This window comes from Podarcis pityusensis, assembly GCF_964106645.2.
Source record: "Podarcis pityusensis genome assembly, chromosome: 17".
In the NCBI taxonomy this organism is placed as follows: Eukaryota; Metazoa; Chordata; class Lepidosauria; order Squamata; family Lacertidae; genus Podarcis; species Podarcis pityusensis.
Genome location: NC_138042.1, coordinates 34,954,760 through 34,972,787, shown reverse-complemented (window position 1 = coordinate 34,972,787; position 18,028 = coordinate 34,954,760). Strand labels below are relative to the sequence as shown.

Here is an 18,028-nt window from a genome sequence, read left to right as displayed (position 1 = left end):
TCTCTTGAACTGCCTTCTGCAACAGCGGTCCTATATCCTTTTGTATTTTCCCCCAAATGTAGCAGATCTATCCAAATTCTAGTTTCTACTTGACATTTCTATAATAATTCAACCTCTTAGCTGATTAAGTTATAGTTATAAAGGTTTGCGCAAGGGAATAACATTGGATTCATATAATTATTCCTAATTTCTTACTGGCCATTAGGAAATAGGTGAGATTTGCCCTTCTAAATCTGACCAAAGGGGCACGAGGCCAGCATTCTCAGGCTGAGATCCTGCGCACATCCCCCTGGAACTAAGGCCCTGTTGAATGAGGTGAGACTTACTTCCTAGCAAAGACGTGCAAGATGGGTATGACTGCAATCTTATGCACTAGGAGCAAGTCCCATTGAAATAAATATTACTTTTGAATAAGCACTGATAGGATCAGGCTACACAAGCAGCCCTTGGGAAGTTTACAAGCAGTTCTTAAGAGAGGCAGCCACTCCCTGTTGCTTGTCTTCTGCATGGTATTCAGAGAGGTATACTTTATCTGAACATGGAAGGTCCATTTATGCACCGATCCTATCCATACTTTCAAGGGACTAAGCAGCACTGAGGTCAATGTGACCTGCTTCTGAATAAATATGCATACAGGCTTGCATTGTCAAAAGTCACCTGTATGCTTCAGGGTGTCTCCAACCTTATATTCAATTCTGGTTCCTTGATTCTCATTTTCACTTCTTTTAATTGAGCCAAACACAAAGTCAGGCATCCCATTCGAGCAAACGCAGATCAAGAGAGCCCTTTTCGGGGGGGGAGGGGGAGCTCTCTCTAGCACTGACTTATTGATCATTCCATGGTCCACATATGTGACAGTAACTGTTCAATGCAATCACAACCCACTTACATCTACACAAGGGTAAAGTCAGTTGGTTTGATCCTGCTGAAACCAGTGTATGGAGCTCAGTAGTATGGATGATGGTTTGTGGTTCTGAGGTGTTGGTTTTGGTGAGGGGTTGTTTTATTGCAGCTAATTATTCACACTGGACTGCACAAAGAAAACGGAACATAAATATTTAAAATAAAAATAAAAGTCACAGCAATTTCAATGGGAGATTCAAGCAGACAGTTACTTCTCTTCACAAAACAGAAAATGTGTAGGATGCAACATAGCTGTTTGATGAGGAACTGTTTCCTTTCCTGTGCTGCAGAGTTCATCAAACTTGGAGATGTGAGCTAAGAATAGAACGAAAGGGCTCCCTGAGCAAGTGCAGAATTCACTAAGTAAAGAGTGCCTATACTCTTCGATGGCTGTGGCGGGTGTGTGAGCCTTCAAGATTAGACCGCAGAGTTTCCAAATGAATATTGGTTCAACTTCACTCCAACAACACTTTTTCTAAAAATTAAGCACTATTTCAATTTCTCATCAAAATGGATTTTTTTTGGGGGGGGGGAATTTGGATAATATTACAGTGGAATTCTGCACAGTCTATGCAAAAGCGAGACCCATTGAGATTAATGGGACTTAAAAAGGTAAAGGGACCCCTGAACATTAGGTCCAGTCATTGCCGACTCTGGGGTTGCGGCGCTCATCTCGCTTTATTGGCCAAGGGAGCTGGCGTACAGCTTCCGGGTCATGTGGCCAACATGACTAAGCTGCTTCTGACAAACCAGAGCAGCGCATGGAAACACCAATTACCTTCCCACTGGAGTGGTACCTATTTATCTACTTGCACTTGACGTGCTTTTGAACTGCTAGGTTGGCAGAAGCTGGGACCAAACACCGGGAGCTCACCCTGTCACAGAGATTTGAACCGCCGACCTTCTGATCAGCAAGTCTTAGGCTCTGTGGTTTAACCCACAGCGCCACCCACGTCCCATTAATGGGACTTACTCCCTTGTAAATGAGTATGGAATGCCACCTTGGTATTTATACAGCATTTTTAGAATGTTCAATGAACTTTACATTCCTTAACTAAGTAATCCTTCTTAACAACCTTGTAAGGTAGGCCAGGGACATTTCTGGCTCTTGGCTCCTCCCCTTGGGCAGCACACTACTTTAGCTCTCTTGACCACCTTGTTCACTTTGACCGAGAACATATTTTACTCCGCCAGCATCCTAACCTGCAGAGGAGATACACTTATCTAGATTCTAGCCAAATTAGATCCTAGATACTCAGTGGATGCAAAAGTCCGGAGAAACTGTTGCCCTTTTATGCAAGCAGAGCCACCGAATGAAACAGATCCATTCCAAGACATAAACACCTCATTTCAGACACTCGTGCCCGAGTTTATGTAGCATGTTGTTTCATGGCTGTGGTTGTACGTGGCCGTGGTGGCGGCTGATTGATGTTTCATGGGCATATTGTATTGCTGTTATTTCTGCAAGGTGCTTTGGGTGCTACGGCTGGGAAGCAGCATAAACATTAGCACAATAAATAAATACATAAGCGAGCAAGGGCTCTGCTGGGTCAGATCAGCTCATTTCTAACAGTGGCTGGCTAGCGACCTCGGCATCCCACAAGCAGAAACAGCATGAAGGTGGCGTCAACACCCCACAACCCACCCCGTTTGACACCCCTGCCCCACCAGCAATGGTTTAAGGTAGCCATCCTGGCTGTTAGCCTGTTGACAGGTCTCTTCTGTGTGAATTTTCCCGTCCCCTTTTAAAACCACCTTAACAGGAAGCATCACCACCAAAAGTCAACTCTGCCCACAAGTGCACTGCAGTTCGTACTTTCTTTTTGTCTGTTCACTCGGTGACAACCCTTCTCCAACACACACAATTCGAGTGCTGTGTGAGAGAAAATATTCCATAACCTCTCTCCACAGCATTGATGATTTTGCAAAGTGAAATCTGTGGGCTACTTTTAAAATGAGGCTGCATTTTAAATTGCATTTTAACCTGTATTTTAAATTGTGGTGTGTTTTATTATGTTTTTACTGTAATTTTACTGGTGTTAGCTGCCCTGAGCCTAGCTCTGGCAGGGGAAGGTGGGGTATAAATATTTTTATTTTTATTTTTATTCACCCACCCCTTTTGGAGTCCTCTTTTATTTAAACTCAAACTAATCATCTACCGGTACATTTCAAGGAAAGTCTCCAGAGCTTTCAATGAATCTTCACCCAGCAATCACTAGACATTAGCTTCCCTAAATGGCTAGGAGTCCTCCGTTGACTGACTGGGATTTGACTGCTCCTATTAAGCAGCATTCTCAAAGTGGGGGGGGGGGGAGCAGAGGTGAAAAATACTTGCTTACTTCCCTCTACCATGGTTTCTCTCCTGGAGGGAAAAAGAGGAGGAATAGCTATTGCAAGTTGATTGTGAGCGCTCCCCCACCTCTTTGGTCCTCGGCAATTGCAGCTGTATATGCAAAGCAGTCCCCTGCCATTGTCAAAAGACCTGGTGAATTAATGGGGATACAGCCGAGCGGTACAATACATGTCTGTTCAAAAGTACCTCCCATTGAGTAGGATGAGGCTTACTCCCAGGTAAAGGATTGCAGCCAAATACTGCAATGCTAACCCCACAATTCGGGGCCTCTGATCCAGCCACCTCAATCAAATCCCGCCCGCCCCCCAATAAAACCCCACTGGTTTTTGGCAGTCGCAAGAAAGAAAAATGAAAGTTCACACATTGAACACTGTGGTGGGGGTGCTACCTGCCCCCTTTGCTGGTCATCAGTTCAATTATTTGACCAGCAGAGAAGATCCCATAACCCCTCCCCCGCAGCTGATCTGCAGGGATCCCTTGAGAAGAGGCGCGTGTATAAAAGCCTGTCTGCATGAGAGAGCCTGGGGGAGGCACACCTGCCACTGCCAGCGGCCCTGGCTGGTTGGCCGAAAGTGCATGTGGTCCTGGAGCCCAAAAATGTCAACCCCCCTCCCCTGCAATGAGATGAAAGTCCCATTGAACAAAGGCAGACTTACTTCAAAGTAAATGCACGTGAGGATCAACCCGCTTGCCTCACTTTCCTGAGAGTGCTGATGCACAGGAGCCCTCCAGACAGCGAACAGCCGTTGCAGGATTCCTACCCGCTAGAGGGAATGAAATAACTGGTAGGCGTACACATTATTCCTTCGACGCACATTCTTTGCCCTCGAAGAATTCTGGGCGCTGCAGTTTCCCCCGGGACTCAGAGAGTTACAACCCCCAGGAACCAGTAGCAAACGACAGCGCTCAGAATTCTTCGAGGGCAAAGAATGTGCCTCGACTTTTGCTTTAAACGTCTAGCATCCGTGTAGTCTTATAAAAGTGTAGCAGTGCTCAAGCGTGGTGAAACGCAGCGGGCGAATTAGGATTTCCTGTTAAATGAGGGGTCTGGGTTAAAGGCGGATCTACACGGATCCTCATGGATCCTCCACTTTTTAAAAAATAACTCCAACAAATCCAGTGTCAAATCACACCTGGAAGGCACGCCTACAGACTGGACTATAAAAAACGTGGATCCTACAGTATCATGGTGGTTTTATTTAATTTGAATGAAAAAAATCATATGAATTCATGAGGATCCGTTTAAAATCAGCTGGATCCGCCTTTTACCCTTTTCCTTAAATGAGCAAAAGAAGGCGAACCCGGGTTTGTTGCCGGCCGCGGGATTTGCTGTAGAGCAAAGGCCCAGATGGCCAAATTCCAAGGCACCGACCCCGCCACGAGAATAGGGCCGCCGCGCCCCTCGGGCAATGCGCAAAACCGTTCGTCTTGCGCGCCGTCGGGCCGCCTTCCCATGTCTCCCTTGGGCGCCTCCCGGCTGCGTTCCTTCTGCCGAGGCGGGGAAAGACCTGGCATCCGGGCTTGGCTCCGCACCTCCCCGCGGATGACACCTCCCGGCTCCTGCCCTGGGCCAGGCCCCTCCCTCGGCCACCCCTCTCGGCAAAGCCCCGTCGGTCTGCGGCGCCCCCGGCATTCTCAAGAGAGGCTGCTCGGGCAAGCTGCGTCTCCGCCCGTCCCTTTAAGGCACAGCAGCTACAAGGGAGTGCCGGCTGCCCAGGTGCGCAGCGAGCGGCAGGAGGAGGAGGCACAAAAGCGCATCATCCCGGCCGGGAGTCACCCTCTGCTTCGGGGGGGCCTGGGAGGGAAAAGACGCTTGCACCTCTCCGGGGGAGGGAGCATTAAGTGATACCCGAAAGCGCACTCCATCGGCTGCTCAGGAGACACTAGGCGCGCACCAGCTCCGGGGCAGCCCAGTCTTCTGCGCGGCTGTCTCCTCTCCGGCGCCCAAGTCCCACTCTGCCCGAACTTGGGTGGCTCTCTGGGCGGTGGGGCCCCGATCCCAGTCTCCAGACTGCCGGCGCCGCGTTGTTTCAAGGCAGCGCCGCTCGGTTCCAACCGCACGTCCAAGGCAAGCTCTGATCACCGACGCCACCCGCGGTAACAGCGGCCCGCTGCGTTCCAAGGGCGCCAGACGCCGCCGATCCAACCTACCCTAAGCCACCTCTCCAAGGATCGCTCTCCAGCCTTGCCCGCGAGTTTCCCGGCGTCGGCACCTGAGCACTTCGGACTCCAAAGCCGCCTGGACCCCTGATTGCCCGCAGCCCCCGAGGGAGCCTTGGAGACCCTCCATCGGAAGGCAGCCGCGAGCAGCGAGGCTGGCGCGTCCGCATCGCCAAGGTTGCCCGTCGCTTCCTTGGGACCTGCTGCCCCGCCGTCGGTGGCAGGGCCAGAGCCTGGGATGACAGCCGAGAGCCCCCAGCCGTCGACGTGCGCCGCGGGCCAGGCCGACTCCGAAGGCGGCTCGGCGTCCAGGCTCGCCGCTCTCGTTAAGGTGGAGCCGTCGGCGCATGGGGAGGCTTTGGAGCCGGAGCCGTCGGAAGAAGAAGCGGCGGCGGCGGCGGCGGCGGCAGGGGAAGGAGGCCCGCGTCCCGGCGGCCGTCGCAGGAAGCGCCCGGTGCAGCGCGGCAAGCCCCCGTACAGCTACATCGCGCTCATCGCCATGGCCATCGCGCACGCCCCGGAGAGGCGCCTGACGCTGGGCGGCATCTACCGCTTCATCACCGAGCGCTTCCCCTTCTACCGCGACGGGCCGCGCAAGTGGCAGAACAGCATCCGCCACAACCTGACGCTCAACGACTGCTTCGTCAAGGTGCCCCGCGAGCCCGGGCGGCCGGGCAAAGGCAGCTACTGGGCGCTCGACCCGCACGCCCGGGACATGTTCGAGAGCGGCAGCTTCTTGCGGCGCAGGAAGCGCTTCAAGCGCAGCGACTTGTCCACCTACCCGGCCTACATGCACGAGGCGCAGGCCCAGCCCGTCGGGCCGGCCCTCAACGCGCCCTACGCGGCCCCGGCCGCCCTCTGCTACCCGTCGCAGCCGCCCCTCTTTAGCCTGGGCCCGCTCATGGCGCAGCCCAGCCCGGAGCTGGCCCACCAGCAGCACAGCCCCGACGTCACCCCTTCCCCTGCCAACGCCTGCTCCTTCGCGGGCACCCCCGCCTACCCCAGCCAGGGCTGTGCAGCGGGGCCTGGCCTGCACAGGCCCCACAACGCCATGCCTTACTCCTACCCGCTCCCCAGCACCCAGCAGCTGCAGGTGAACCAAGGCACCTACTCCCAGAGCGGTGGTGGTGGCGGCGGCCACCTGTTTGGGGCCTCTGCCCGCCTAGGGATGCCCACCTCGCCCACCCTGGGGAACGACGCTATGGATTTCTATGGCAGGATGTCTCCCAGCTCCTATGGTTCTTTGGCTCACGGCTACAACGCCGGCGGGCAGCTTGGTAGTCCGGGGGCCTACCTGCGCCATGCGGCCTATTCCAGCAACATGGAGAGGTTTGTTTCTGCCATCTGAATCCGAGAAGGGACTTGGTTTGGCGAAAGGCAGTGGGGCAGCGGGTGAGATCTGCGGCTGTGCCCGCCTGTTGGTGGCCTAGATTATCGTACTCTAATGCTTCATTGCCGTGAGCTGTGGGGTGGGCTGTTGTGGCGTGCGTCTGCCCAGTGTGACAGCACCCAGTGAGTAAAGGGCCTCAGAGGATCCGGACAATGGAGAGAGACGTGGTCCGCAGTTCTTGGCTGCCAGAAAGACCTAGGATCTGTGAAGCTTATGCACTATAGGATAGGAAGCTAGTGATATTGGTGGGGCCTATGTTGTGTGTACTGAGAAGGCAGAGGGAAACCTTTGTAGGCAAGACTGTGAAGTGTGAAAATACAACTTCTTCAAGCCAAAGGAAATGTAAAATATTTGGGTTTCCCCCACCTCTGGGCTTTCGTCTTCCTGTTTGCTTTTGTGGGCTCCTTAGCTTTCCAAAATTATACGCTGCAGCAGTAATTTCAGCCAATCTCACTTTCCAGTCTTTCGGTTTAGCCGGATTACTAGGAAATTATGAAAAGCTACTAGGTGTGTGCTTCATATTCTCAATTCCAGGTTTTCAGTGACTCACAAGCACATTTGGACAAATAAATACACAGTCAATGAATCATACTTCCTTTTGGGTACTTAAGGCAAATGCTCTGTATAGTTCTCTATATAGTTTTCTTGTGGTTTTAGGAATGCAATAAATAACTTTCCCCACAAATTTTGTCAGACAGTTGTTCTGATTGCAGCTGATAACTTTTAGTTGGGTGAAATTTAGTTAGGCAGGCAAGGGAAACCTCAGTGTGCTAATTGTTCAGTGAATCTCTTTAGCCTTGAGTCAGATTTCTTCTGTTTTTCAGGGTTTAGAAATCTGTAATTAACATCCTGTATAGTTAGATGGGAACATGTTTGTTAATTGCTTAAAGATTAGATGTAGGAAAGCTTCCAATCCACTCCCATGTATTCTTCATTCCAGGAAACAAATGCCGTAAAACAAGACAGCTCTTTCCCCATATCCAACATACTTACGGTAGTTTTTCTCTCCTTCCAACTTGGGTTGTTACTTTCCCAAAGGCTTAGTCCAAGTCCAGTGTACTCGTGTTTTTATAACATCTTTGTAATACAAAAACCAAAGGGTTTATTGGAAAAGACACCCTGCAGTCTGCAACCTGTTTGCAACCTGGAGAACTAGGCTTTACCTTTAATATTGAAAATGCAGTGGAAGGGGTGCCACTCTCTCACCTGTTTCTTCATTTGGGGAAGAGATGAGTCTAAAAATCACTGAAGGAGTGGGATGGGCAGTGCAGGAACTCCCGAATCGGCCACCGCATCATTGATGCTAAAGGTAAAGTCGAGTTCTAGAGGTAAATTATCTGACAATCCTAGCTCAAACATGTGCTAACATTATTATTATTAGAACTGGTGTGGCCATGGATTTAGTGAGCTGAGCACTTTTAAGATACCAGGCAAGGACAGATCCACACATGCAGGTCAATAATACTAACAGGGTTCCATGCACTGTACCATTTCATATATTGGCTACAGAAATATATGAGTGCTCTCATGTATGTGTGTGTGTGTGTGTGTGTGAGAGAGAGAGAGAGAGAGAGAGAGAGCAAGAGAGAGAGAGAGAGAGAGAGAGAGAGAGAGAGAGAGAGAGAGAGATGCATGTTAAAGACAAGAGTTTCAACTAACTTATTTTTCTACGCATAGAGAGTTCTTTACACAGGGAACACTGAAACTTAAAATACACACACACACATACACCTGCAGCTTGAAGCAGTAGAATCCTGTGAATTCTGGGCCATGATTCGGATGCAAAGAGCGTATGATCTGCAAACATTCCTTGGGAGTATTTCTCCTTAAGGGCAAAGGAACTGCCTTGCTGGATCAGTGGAAGGACCATAATTCAATGGCTTTGTGTAAAGATGGTCCCAGGTTTGAGCCTTGCTATTCCCAGGCAGGGCTGGGTACACCTCTCTGAAGCCCTGGAGTGGGGCTCCCATTCTGCATGAACAGATTGTCTTAACAGCAGCTGCCTGTCTTTCTATATAGAAAGAGCCGCTTGGGTTTGTTGTTATACTGTAGTATATACTTACAGAATATGAAAGGGCCTTGGTAGGAGAACATCTACCTTGCATGTAAAACGTTCCAAGTTCAATCTCCAGTATGAGAAAGAAACCCTGGAGAGCCATAGCCAATGTAGACAATACTAAGCTAGATGGCTCTCTTCTCTGATAAGGCAGCTTCTTAGGTTACGCATGTTTCCATATCAGACCAAGAACCATTCTTAAAACAGAGAAGAGCTCAAAACCTCTGGGTTTTGGCAAGCAGGGCATGATAAGAGTGATGGCTTTCCTTCGTTCCTGGCACCTGGTGTTCAGGGGTATACGATCAGCCAACATGACTACTTCAATTATGGTGGCAAAAAACTATTTGCAAGCTAGTCCTCAGGGTATGTGTTTCATCAACAATCCTTTTCTAAAGCTGTCCAAGCTAGTGACCACTGCCAGCTCTTATGGAGGGTTCTAGTCTTTCAATGGGGAATTATTATTTTTTGATGTTATTATATACCACTGATTATTTTTTTGTCCATGTGTATAGTGAAGAATGGGTTGCAGTTCCAGATTTCTACAGTGTACCAAAATTCTGAAAACGTTTGTGCCAAAATGCCAGCAGATTCTTTGATATGAATAAATAACATGCATTGGGCAATTTTGCATATTCTTACAATTTTTACATAGCTCTTGGCTATGTGATATGTCTGGGTTTCGTTTAATGAATGTTTGGAATTTTTGTTTTGCTCCTTTTTTTGTCATGGACCTAAGGAGGAGCGCTGGTCCATAGAAGTAAGGGGGGGGGATACAGAATAGCCGCAGAACAAAGGGGGAAGAATTAGATGTTCTAACAGAATAAACTCCAGCCCCGAATAGTGGAACCTTCCCTTCAAGTCCTCTTAAGTTTTTGAGCTCTCTGTCAAAAAACAAGCAAAACCACTCTACATGTTTTGTCCCTAACCATAAAGCACATAATCAAGCTTTTTGTTTTGTTTTCGAAAAAGGAAAGCTCGTCAGTGGACTCTACAAACATATAAAAACACTGTGAAAATGCTTTTTAAAAAAACGTTTTGAAAAATACATTGAATTTTGCATAGCTAACTGTCACCATCTAGTGTCACATTTGTATATTGCACTTCACAACACATTTAAAATGTTTTATTTGTAGCTGTATAATTCTGAGTCCTTTGAATCACTGGAGATCCAATCATTTACAGTGCAGCAAATTATTTTTCTAGTTCTCTTCCAAGATGATTTATAAGAATTCTAGGTGATCTTTGAACCAGGCTTGAACACAGTGCCGTCTACATTCTACTGAAGTCAGTGGCAGAACTTGCTGGCATCATGTTCTGGGTTGCATGCACAAAAGTGACAGTCATGGTGGATTGTCTCATTTCCTTTTCACAATTCCAAAACTTTTTGTGACTGGGTGCTTTACAATTCTTCCCCTCCTTTTCTTGCTTTTCCAAGCCACCATTGTGTAGGCTGCTTGCAACAGAAGCACATTTAGTCCTTGTAGTAAGGACTCTCAAGAGGTTGCAAACTTCTGGACGCAGCAATAGGAGCACTGGGAGGGCCTTTTATCTGTTTACAGGCCACAGACAGGGTTGGCCAACTTCTACAAACCACTCCATTCTCTAGGGTGGGCAGACTTCAGGTTTCCAGGACCCCCTTTTGCTTTTCACTAGAACCGCGAGAAACTATAAAGCCTGGTGCAAAAGACATATATTTAGAATGAATTCTGAGTGCAGGAATTTGTTTTGAGTTGCAGAACGGAACTGCGCTCACAGTCCCTCCAGAAAAAATAATAATCTGTTCTTGGTTACTCCCACCCCACTCTCACACACTGCATTCTTTATTTCGGAAGCATAATTTTGGGAAAATGGGAGTTGTATTCTTGTTGCTATTTGTCAGGGAACTGCCATCAGTGTCCGAGGGAGACAGCAAGCTCCAAAGGGATCCCAGAGAGCGTCCCGGGAGTGGGAGAGGCAGCCGGTCCTCTGGGGAAGAGAATCAATGTAGCTCCAGTGGAGAAGGGGGAAAGATGGGGGAAGCGGTGAGGCGGTCCCATGACTCCTTGCCGGGGACCAGCAGGGAGAGGAAGGGTCCTCCGCTGCCTACGCCCTCCTTGCGCAGAAGGCTTCCACGCAGGGAGAGTAGGAGGAGACTAGGCGTCAAAGAGCTTATTTGCTGGAAGAAGTTTAAGAAACGCCCACTGACGGATTCTGCCAGCGATTGAGACAGTCACGGGCGAGTGGCTGCCCGGACAGGAAAGGTTCACTCAAGCAACCCAGCCAGAGGTTGGGACAAGCTTACGCACGAGCAACCCCTAGAACCATTACACTATTGTTAAGCCATTGGGAGTCAGAAATCCTTACTCATCTTCTGCAAGTTATCAGGGGCTTGCGGATATGGGAACAAAATGTAGGTCCCAGCCCAGTGTTGCCCGGGACCTTTCCCACTTTAAATGTGGGATCCGGTGTGGAGCAACTCCCACTAGATCTAGCAGATCTACCTTCTCTCCATTGCTCATCTTCAACTAAGGCAGGGGAAGGGAATCTTTCTCAGCTAGAGAGCCACATTCTTTTCTGAGGAAATCTTCCAGAGGCCACATGGCAGGAGCTATGGACAAAAGAAGATATATCTTACAATGGTCATAGCCAGGATTTTTTTTTTGGGGGGGAGGCTTTTGTTAGGGGGGGCAGAACCTCAGATTTGTATTGATTTGTGTTGATTTGGTGCAGGCAGCTGCCCCCTGCCCCCCCTTGGCTACGCCCATGACTCTTGCCTTTGTACAGTAGGCTAGTTATATAGAAATAGAATAGAAAATAGAAATACTTTATTGTCACTGTACCACTTGTTTACAGTGAGATTAAATGAGCCCCCCCTTGCCCCCACAATCTCTCAGTCCTTGTTATACTCTGTGTGCTGTCATACGACCACCAACCCCGAAGATCAGCTGCAATGTTGCTGTCTTCCATTCAGCAGCCTCACGGCCCATGGGTAGAAACCATTCTTTCTACACACCATCTCCATCATCTGTTCAGGTAAGCAAGAAGCATTATCAGAGCAGAAGAACATTCCATCTAGGCAACGCCCCCCCCCCCAAAAAAAAAACATTAAAAGGAGGGTGCCAAGTAGGGCCGTGCGGGATTGTATGGCCTGAGGAGACTCCCATGGGCCAGCTAAAAATCCTTGGAGGGTTGCATCCAGTCCACTGGCCTGAGATTCCCCACCCCACAAGAAGGAAAAAGAGGAATGAAAGAGAACGGGGGAGCCGTGAGCAAGGAAAGATGAGCATAATGAGTTAAAAAGAGTAAAGTTCCATAAAGGGACCTCTGACCATTAGGTCCAGTCGTGGCCAACTCTGGGGTTGTGGCGCTCATCTCGCCTTATTGGCCGAGGGAGCCAGCGTACAGCTTCCGGGTCATGTGGCCAGCATGACTAAGCCGCTTCTGGCCAACCAGAGCAGCACACCGAAATGCCGTTTACCTTCCCGCCGGAGCGGTACCTATTCATCTACTTGCACTTTGATGTGCTTTTGAATTGCTAGGTTGGCAGGAGCAGGGACCGAGCAACGGGAGTTCACCCCGTCGCGGGGATTCGAACTGCCAACCTTCTGATCAGCAAGTCCTAGGCTCTGTGGTTTAACCCACAGCGCCACCCTACACGTTAAAGATGGAGCCCAGGTCCAAAATGGTTGGTGATGACTAGATCTTTGGGGAGCTGAGCAATTTCATCCCCTTCCCACCACATGTCTACTGTCATATTTTTGGCATCACCAAGCAGTAAAGACTATCTGGAGGATGTGTGCTCAGATGGTGTGATGAAGATATTCATGGGGGTGGGCTGCTGAGGACCACTTCTGCTTCCTGAAAGATTTCCTCAGGAGGCAAGCTGGCCAATTTTAATGGGTGGAACTGTGCGTTAAAGGCATGCTTGTGTCTTTTTAATTTTTATTCCAAGTGTATTACTGTAATAGCAAAGGAAAACAAAATGATTAAAGATGGCCTTCTAAAAGTAAGTAGCAGTTTCTACTTTATTAAATTGTAAACTTTGACTGTGCTTCCTTCAGTATCACACAAACACACGTGCTGAGATTTTGGCAAAATACACATTTATTTAAGCTGAATTGACCCACGAAAGGCATATGATTAATCAACTAAAATGTCATTCAAATATATGGAAATATATAAAATTGCATTTGTACCTTTGGAAAAACAGCAGATGGTGCTCATTCCACCCTGTTTCAGTAAAAAGCCCAAGAAGGCTTCTCTTCCCTCCAGATTGCTAGCTGCTTGCACCTCCTTCTGCTCATATTCACAAAGCAAGCAAAGTAATGGCCTTGTGTTACTTCATAATCTTGCCACAGGGTACCCATCACCACCCCTGTTATATCCAAAGCCACAGGTAAATGCTAAAGTTAAAGGACCCCTGGATGGTTAAGTCCAGTCAAAGGTGACTATGGGGTTGCGGCGCTCATCTCGCTTTCAGGCCGAGGGAGCCGGTGTTTGTCCACAGACATCTTTCCAGGTCATGTGGCCAGCAGGACTAAACCGCTACTGGTGCATGGAGGACCGTGGCGAGTGCCAGAGTGCACGGAAACGGCGTTTACCTTCCCGCCGCAGCGGTACCTATTTATCTACTTGCACTGGTGTACTTTCGAACTGCTAGGTTGGCAGGAGCTGGGACAGAGCAACGGGAGCTCATTCTGTCATCCGGATTCGAACCGCCAACCTTCTGATTGGCAAGCCCAAGAAGCTCAGTGGCTTAGAGCACAGCGCCAACCACAGCCATGACTCACGGTCCAGTCCTGATGGACCAGATTGTTGTGTCACAAGAACAGGGGAAAGCCCATGACACACTGAACACTGCAACTGAAGATCAGTAGTATCAGGCAAGGGGCTCTTTCTAGGAAGTTTGTGTGCCATAACTGATCTCCTGATGAACCTCAACATTCCCTGGAACAAGGTTTGAAAACCACTGTTCTAAAGAATCTGGAACTGGTCACTGTCCGAGCCAGTACAGTTCAATAAACTGTGTCATGGATTCCAGACCTCACTCAGTTTTGTCCCATTGTGCATTTACGTAAATGAGACAAAAACCCTAGATGGCATTCTTCTTCCCCATACTACCTTTCAGCTCAGAAAGGCAAATAGGGTGGTTGTGTGCAGCAGAGAGTTGAATGAGGAAGTAATGTATATTTTTCTGTTTCTTGTCTTCCCCTTTATGTCTTTCTTTAACTGGAAAGCAGATGGTACAAGCAAAGGGTGTTGTCTACCTATATGCAGACACACATTTATTTCTCACTAAGGTGGTAACCTATCCTTGGGTTATAATATACCACTTCGGGCTGCTGGTGGGACCCCACAGGGTGGAATGCTTCTACACACACATACAAAAAAGAAAAGAAAAATATCCTGAATATGAAACAGTAGCATGCCAAATAGAAGATTAGGCTAGCTTCAGTCTCCCTGACATCTACCGTATTTTTTGCTCTATAGGACACACTTTTTCCCCTCCAAAAATTAAGGGGAAATGTGTGTGTCCTATGGAGAGAATGTAGGCTCCTTGGCTTCAGCGATAGCAACGTGAAGCCTCCGAAGCGCAGAGGGAGCGCTCCCTCCGTGCTCCGGAGGCTTCGCGTTGCTTTCGCTGAAGCCTGGAAAGCGAGAGGGGTTGGTGCGCACCAGCCTCTCTCGCTCTCCAGGCTTCAGGGATAGTCACCTGAAGCCTTCGGAGCGCAGCGCGAGTTCCCGCTGCGCTCCACAGGCTTCGGGTTCCTTTCACTGAAGCCAGGAGAGCAAGACTGCATAGTTTCTATGTAGCAGTCTATTTTCATTTTCATTTTAATTCATTTACAAGAGTCCCCAATTACATTCTGGCACATGTTTCATAGTGAAAAATGGGACTAATCACACAAACAAGGAAATTGGAATCTACTGTATATTTTGGGAAGTGGTTTTGTCTTTCTGCCCGTTTGTTTTCTGTAAGTTTAGACAACTCTCTACGTATCGCCAAATTTGGCATGAGGGTTTCTGAGGTGGAGGTGATGCTGTTCACTGTGTTTGCTCTCTCCCCCCCCCCCCCCATTTTGAATCAAAATGGCAGACCGAAACATCACTTTGGCATGACTGTGCCTGTTTTTCGACATAGTTTCATCTGCCTCTTGTGACAGCACCACCAAAGTCCACACAGAGGTTCCTGAGGTGGAGATGGGGGATCTATGTTGATGTTTGGGTGGCAGGTGCCATTTTTAATCAAGATGGCAGACTGCAATGTGACTTTGACGTGACCACACCCAAGCTTCGGCATGGGTTTGTGGGATGTGCTACTTAAGAAGCAGTCAAGTACAACATTCCTTGTTTTCCTAGAGTGGACATGCAAGGGGATGTTTGGTCCAGCCGGTCAAAAACTTCCTGTTTCCTCCTGGCTGGGGCATACTTCCTTTGCATGTGATTGTCAGGTGTGCGTGCAGGAGCCAGGCCCTGTGACCAATAGGACTCTGCAGGACTGGGGCCTTCCTAAGTTTGTTCTGAAGAGGCAAGGCGTGGCCACACAGGTGAGGCCGATTGGCAACTCACAGCACCTGGTGGCAAGAGCCGGGAAAGGATATAAGGTCAGCATTTTCCCTTCAGCTCTTTGCCACAGCAACATGTTCCCTGACTTGCTGCATTTGGCTCCTTGTTCCTCGGACCCCTGACTTTGTGACTGTCAGTATATGGAAACATCACAGCTGCAGACAGCCAGATTGTTGACATCACATGATGCTCCTATCTGTGGGAAAGAAGAATTTCCCAGGAAGTTCACAGGCTGGAAAAGTCTCTGTGAAGAGTGTAATTTGAAACCTTCCATTTGCGCATGTACAGGAAGTTTGTCAGACTTGCTAGAGGAACTGAACTGAAAGGACGTGTTTTTCTCTAGTGCTGTAATGTCAGAAATAAAAGAATGTACCGTATTTTTTGCTCTATAAGACTCACTTTTTCCCTCCTAAAAAGTAAGGGGAAATGTGTGTGCGTCTTATGGAGCGAATGCAGGCTGCACAGCTATCCCAGAAGCCAGAACAGCAAGAGGGATTGCTGTTTTCACTGCGCAGCGATCCCTCTTGCTGTTCTGGCTTCTGAGATTCAGAATATTTTTTTTCTTGTCTTCCTCCTCCAAAAACTAGGTGCGTCTTATAGTCTGGTGCGTCTTATAGAGCAAAAAATACGGTAAATAGATTTCTGACTACTTTTCTTTCCCCTGTGGAAGCAGGAGGAGGGGGTGTGCATTTTACCCACTCTTGGAAAATGTCGCCTATCAATATCTCCCTGGTCTGTCCGGGAAGTCAGCCAGAGGAGGTTACCGGTAAGCAAGCTCCGGGAACTGTGAGAGGGGCCAGCCTCTGTGGAGGGGGCTTGCGAACCGACAGTTACTTCTTGCTCCTCAGACCCTTGACTTTGTGACTCCTTGCTTCCTGACCCTCGGACTCTTGGCTTTCTGACTCCTGGCTTCTGGACTCCCATTCCTGCTCCAACCCCGCCAACATGCCCCCGGTCCCGACGTCCTCAGCTGGGACTTCGATTGCCCGTGAACCGGACCGTGATAGTGACTAGAGGTGGGCGTGACCTTACAGTACCTGTGCAGGTAACAAAAGCACTAGGCATACAGCATCCCCCCTCTCTTTTCTCTTCGGCTTCCTCCATCATAGGACCAGCAGCTTTTTAGCTAGAGATGCTCTGTTGGCTTTCAGCAAACAAAGGGACTATCTCCATATGGGACAGACTCACATGTATATACTTTGTAACTATGTCTGCCTTCAGGGATCCATCTGTGAACTGAATGTGTGAGTAATTTTCTTTTATATACCGTATTTTTCACTCTATAAGACGCACCAGACCACAAGATGCACCTAGTTTTTGGAGGAGGAAAACAAGAAAAAAAAATATTCTGAATCTCAGAAGCCAGAACAGCAAGAGGGATCGCTGTGCAGTGAAAGCAGCAATCCCTCTTGCTGTTCTGGCTTCTGGGATAGCTGTGCAGCCTGTATTCGCTCCATAAGACGCACACACATTTCCCCTTACTTTTTAGGAGGGAAAAAGTGAGTCTTATAGAGCAAAAAATACGGTACTTTACACAAGATTGTGGTGTGTTTATTCTTTTAAGGGGGATATAAGAGGGATTACCAGGAATCTGATAGAGAGGCTTAAACAAGCCTGCAAGAGCTACCTGCTGTGCAAGAGCTACCTGCTGTGCTAGGTTATAGAACTTGCTAGTGCAAGTTAGGAAGGATAACGTTAAACAAGATATCCTCTCCTGCCTCCTTGAACATTACAACAGGGATATCGTCACCACCCCTAGCACAAGGGTTCCTGAAGCGGGGTCAGGGTCTTTGCCACTGTTTGGATGTCACTTACCATTTTGAATCAAGGTGGTGGACCGAAACATGACATTGGATTGACTTCACCTGATTTTTGGTGTTGACAGGTCCAAATTGCACAATGTTTTAAAATCACAACATGTTTTGGTTTCTAAAAAATACCTAGGCAGCAGTGGGTACTTTCCACTATTAGGGAATGAATGAGGGGCATGCAAAGACAGTCTCTTTCCAACTCCCTTTTCCTTATCGCTTTTCATTTACCCGATCTGACCTGGGGGAGTCTTGCCACCAGACCATTTGAAGGGCCCTTTCTCTTCAGCTCCTCCATTCATATAGTTTCCCACTGACAAGTTCAGCTGCTCACCCCATCTGCATGATAGGGTGAGCTCCCATTGCTCTATCCCAGTTTCTGCCAACCTAGCAGTTCAAAAGCATACCAGTGCAAGTAGATAAATAGGTACCGCTGTGGCGGGAAAGTAAACAGTGTTTCTGTGTGCTCTGGCTTCCATCCTGGTGTTCCAGATGCGGTTTAGTCATGTTGGCCACATGACCCAGAAAGCTGTCCGTGGACAAATGCCGGCTCCCTTGGCCTGAAAATGAGATGAGTGTCGCACCCCATAGTCGCCTTTGACAGGACGTAAATGTCCAGGGGCCCTTTACCTTATATATATATATAAACTGAAGTATTGTGAAAAGTGAAAGAGTGATGAACAGGTCCTGAACAAAACTTCTATATTTAACTATTTTAAAAACACACCAACATAGTTTATATACTGAGATCTTCATATAATAGCTCCTCCGAATGGGGCATGTGGCCATAAGTGGGAATAGGTTTCTTTCCT

The 18,028-nt window shown here is 48.4% G+C and overlaps 1 protein-coding gene across 1 annotated transcript; it reads left to right on the top strand.

Moving 5' to 3' along the window:
* The first annotated feature begins 4,983 nt into the window (after positions 1 to 4,983).
* FOXE1 (forkhead box E1) lies at positions 4,984 to 9,479 on the top strand. Its single transcript, XM_080987399.1, has one exon. The coding sequence runs from the start codon at positions 5,655 to 5,657 to the stop codon at positions 6,762 to 6,764; it is 1,110 nt and encodes a 369-aa protein (XP_080843525.1). The 5' UTR covers positions 4,984 to 5,654; the 3' UTR covers positions 6,765 to 9,479.
* The last annotated feature ends 8,549 nt before the right edge of the window (positions 9,480 to 18,028 follow it).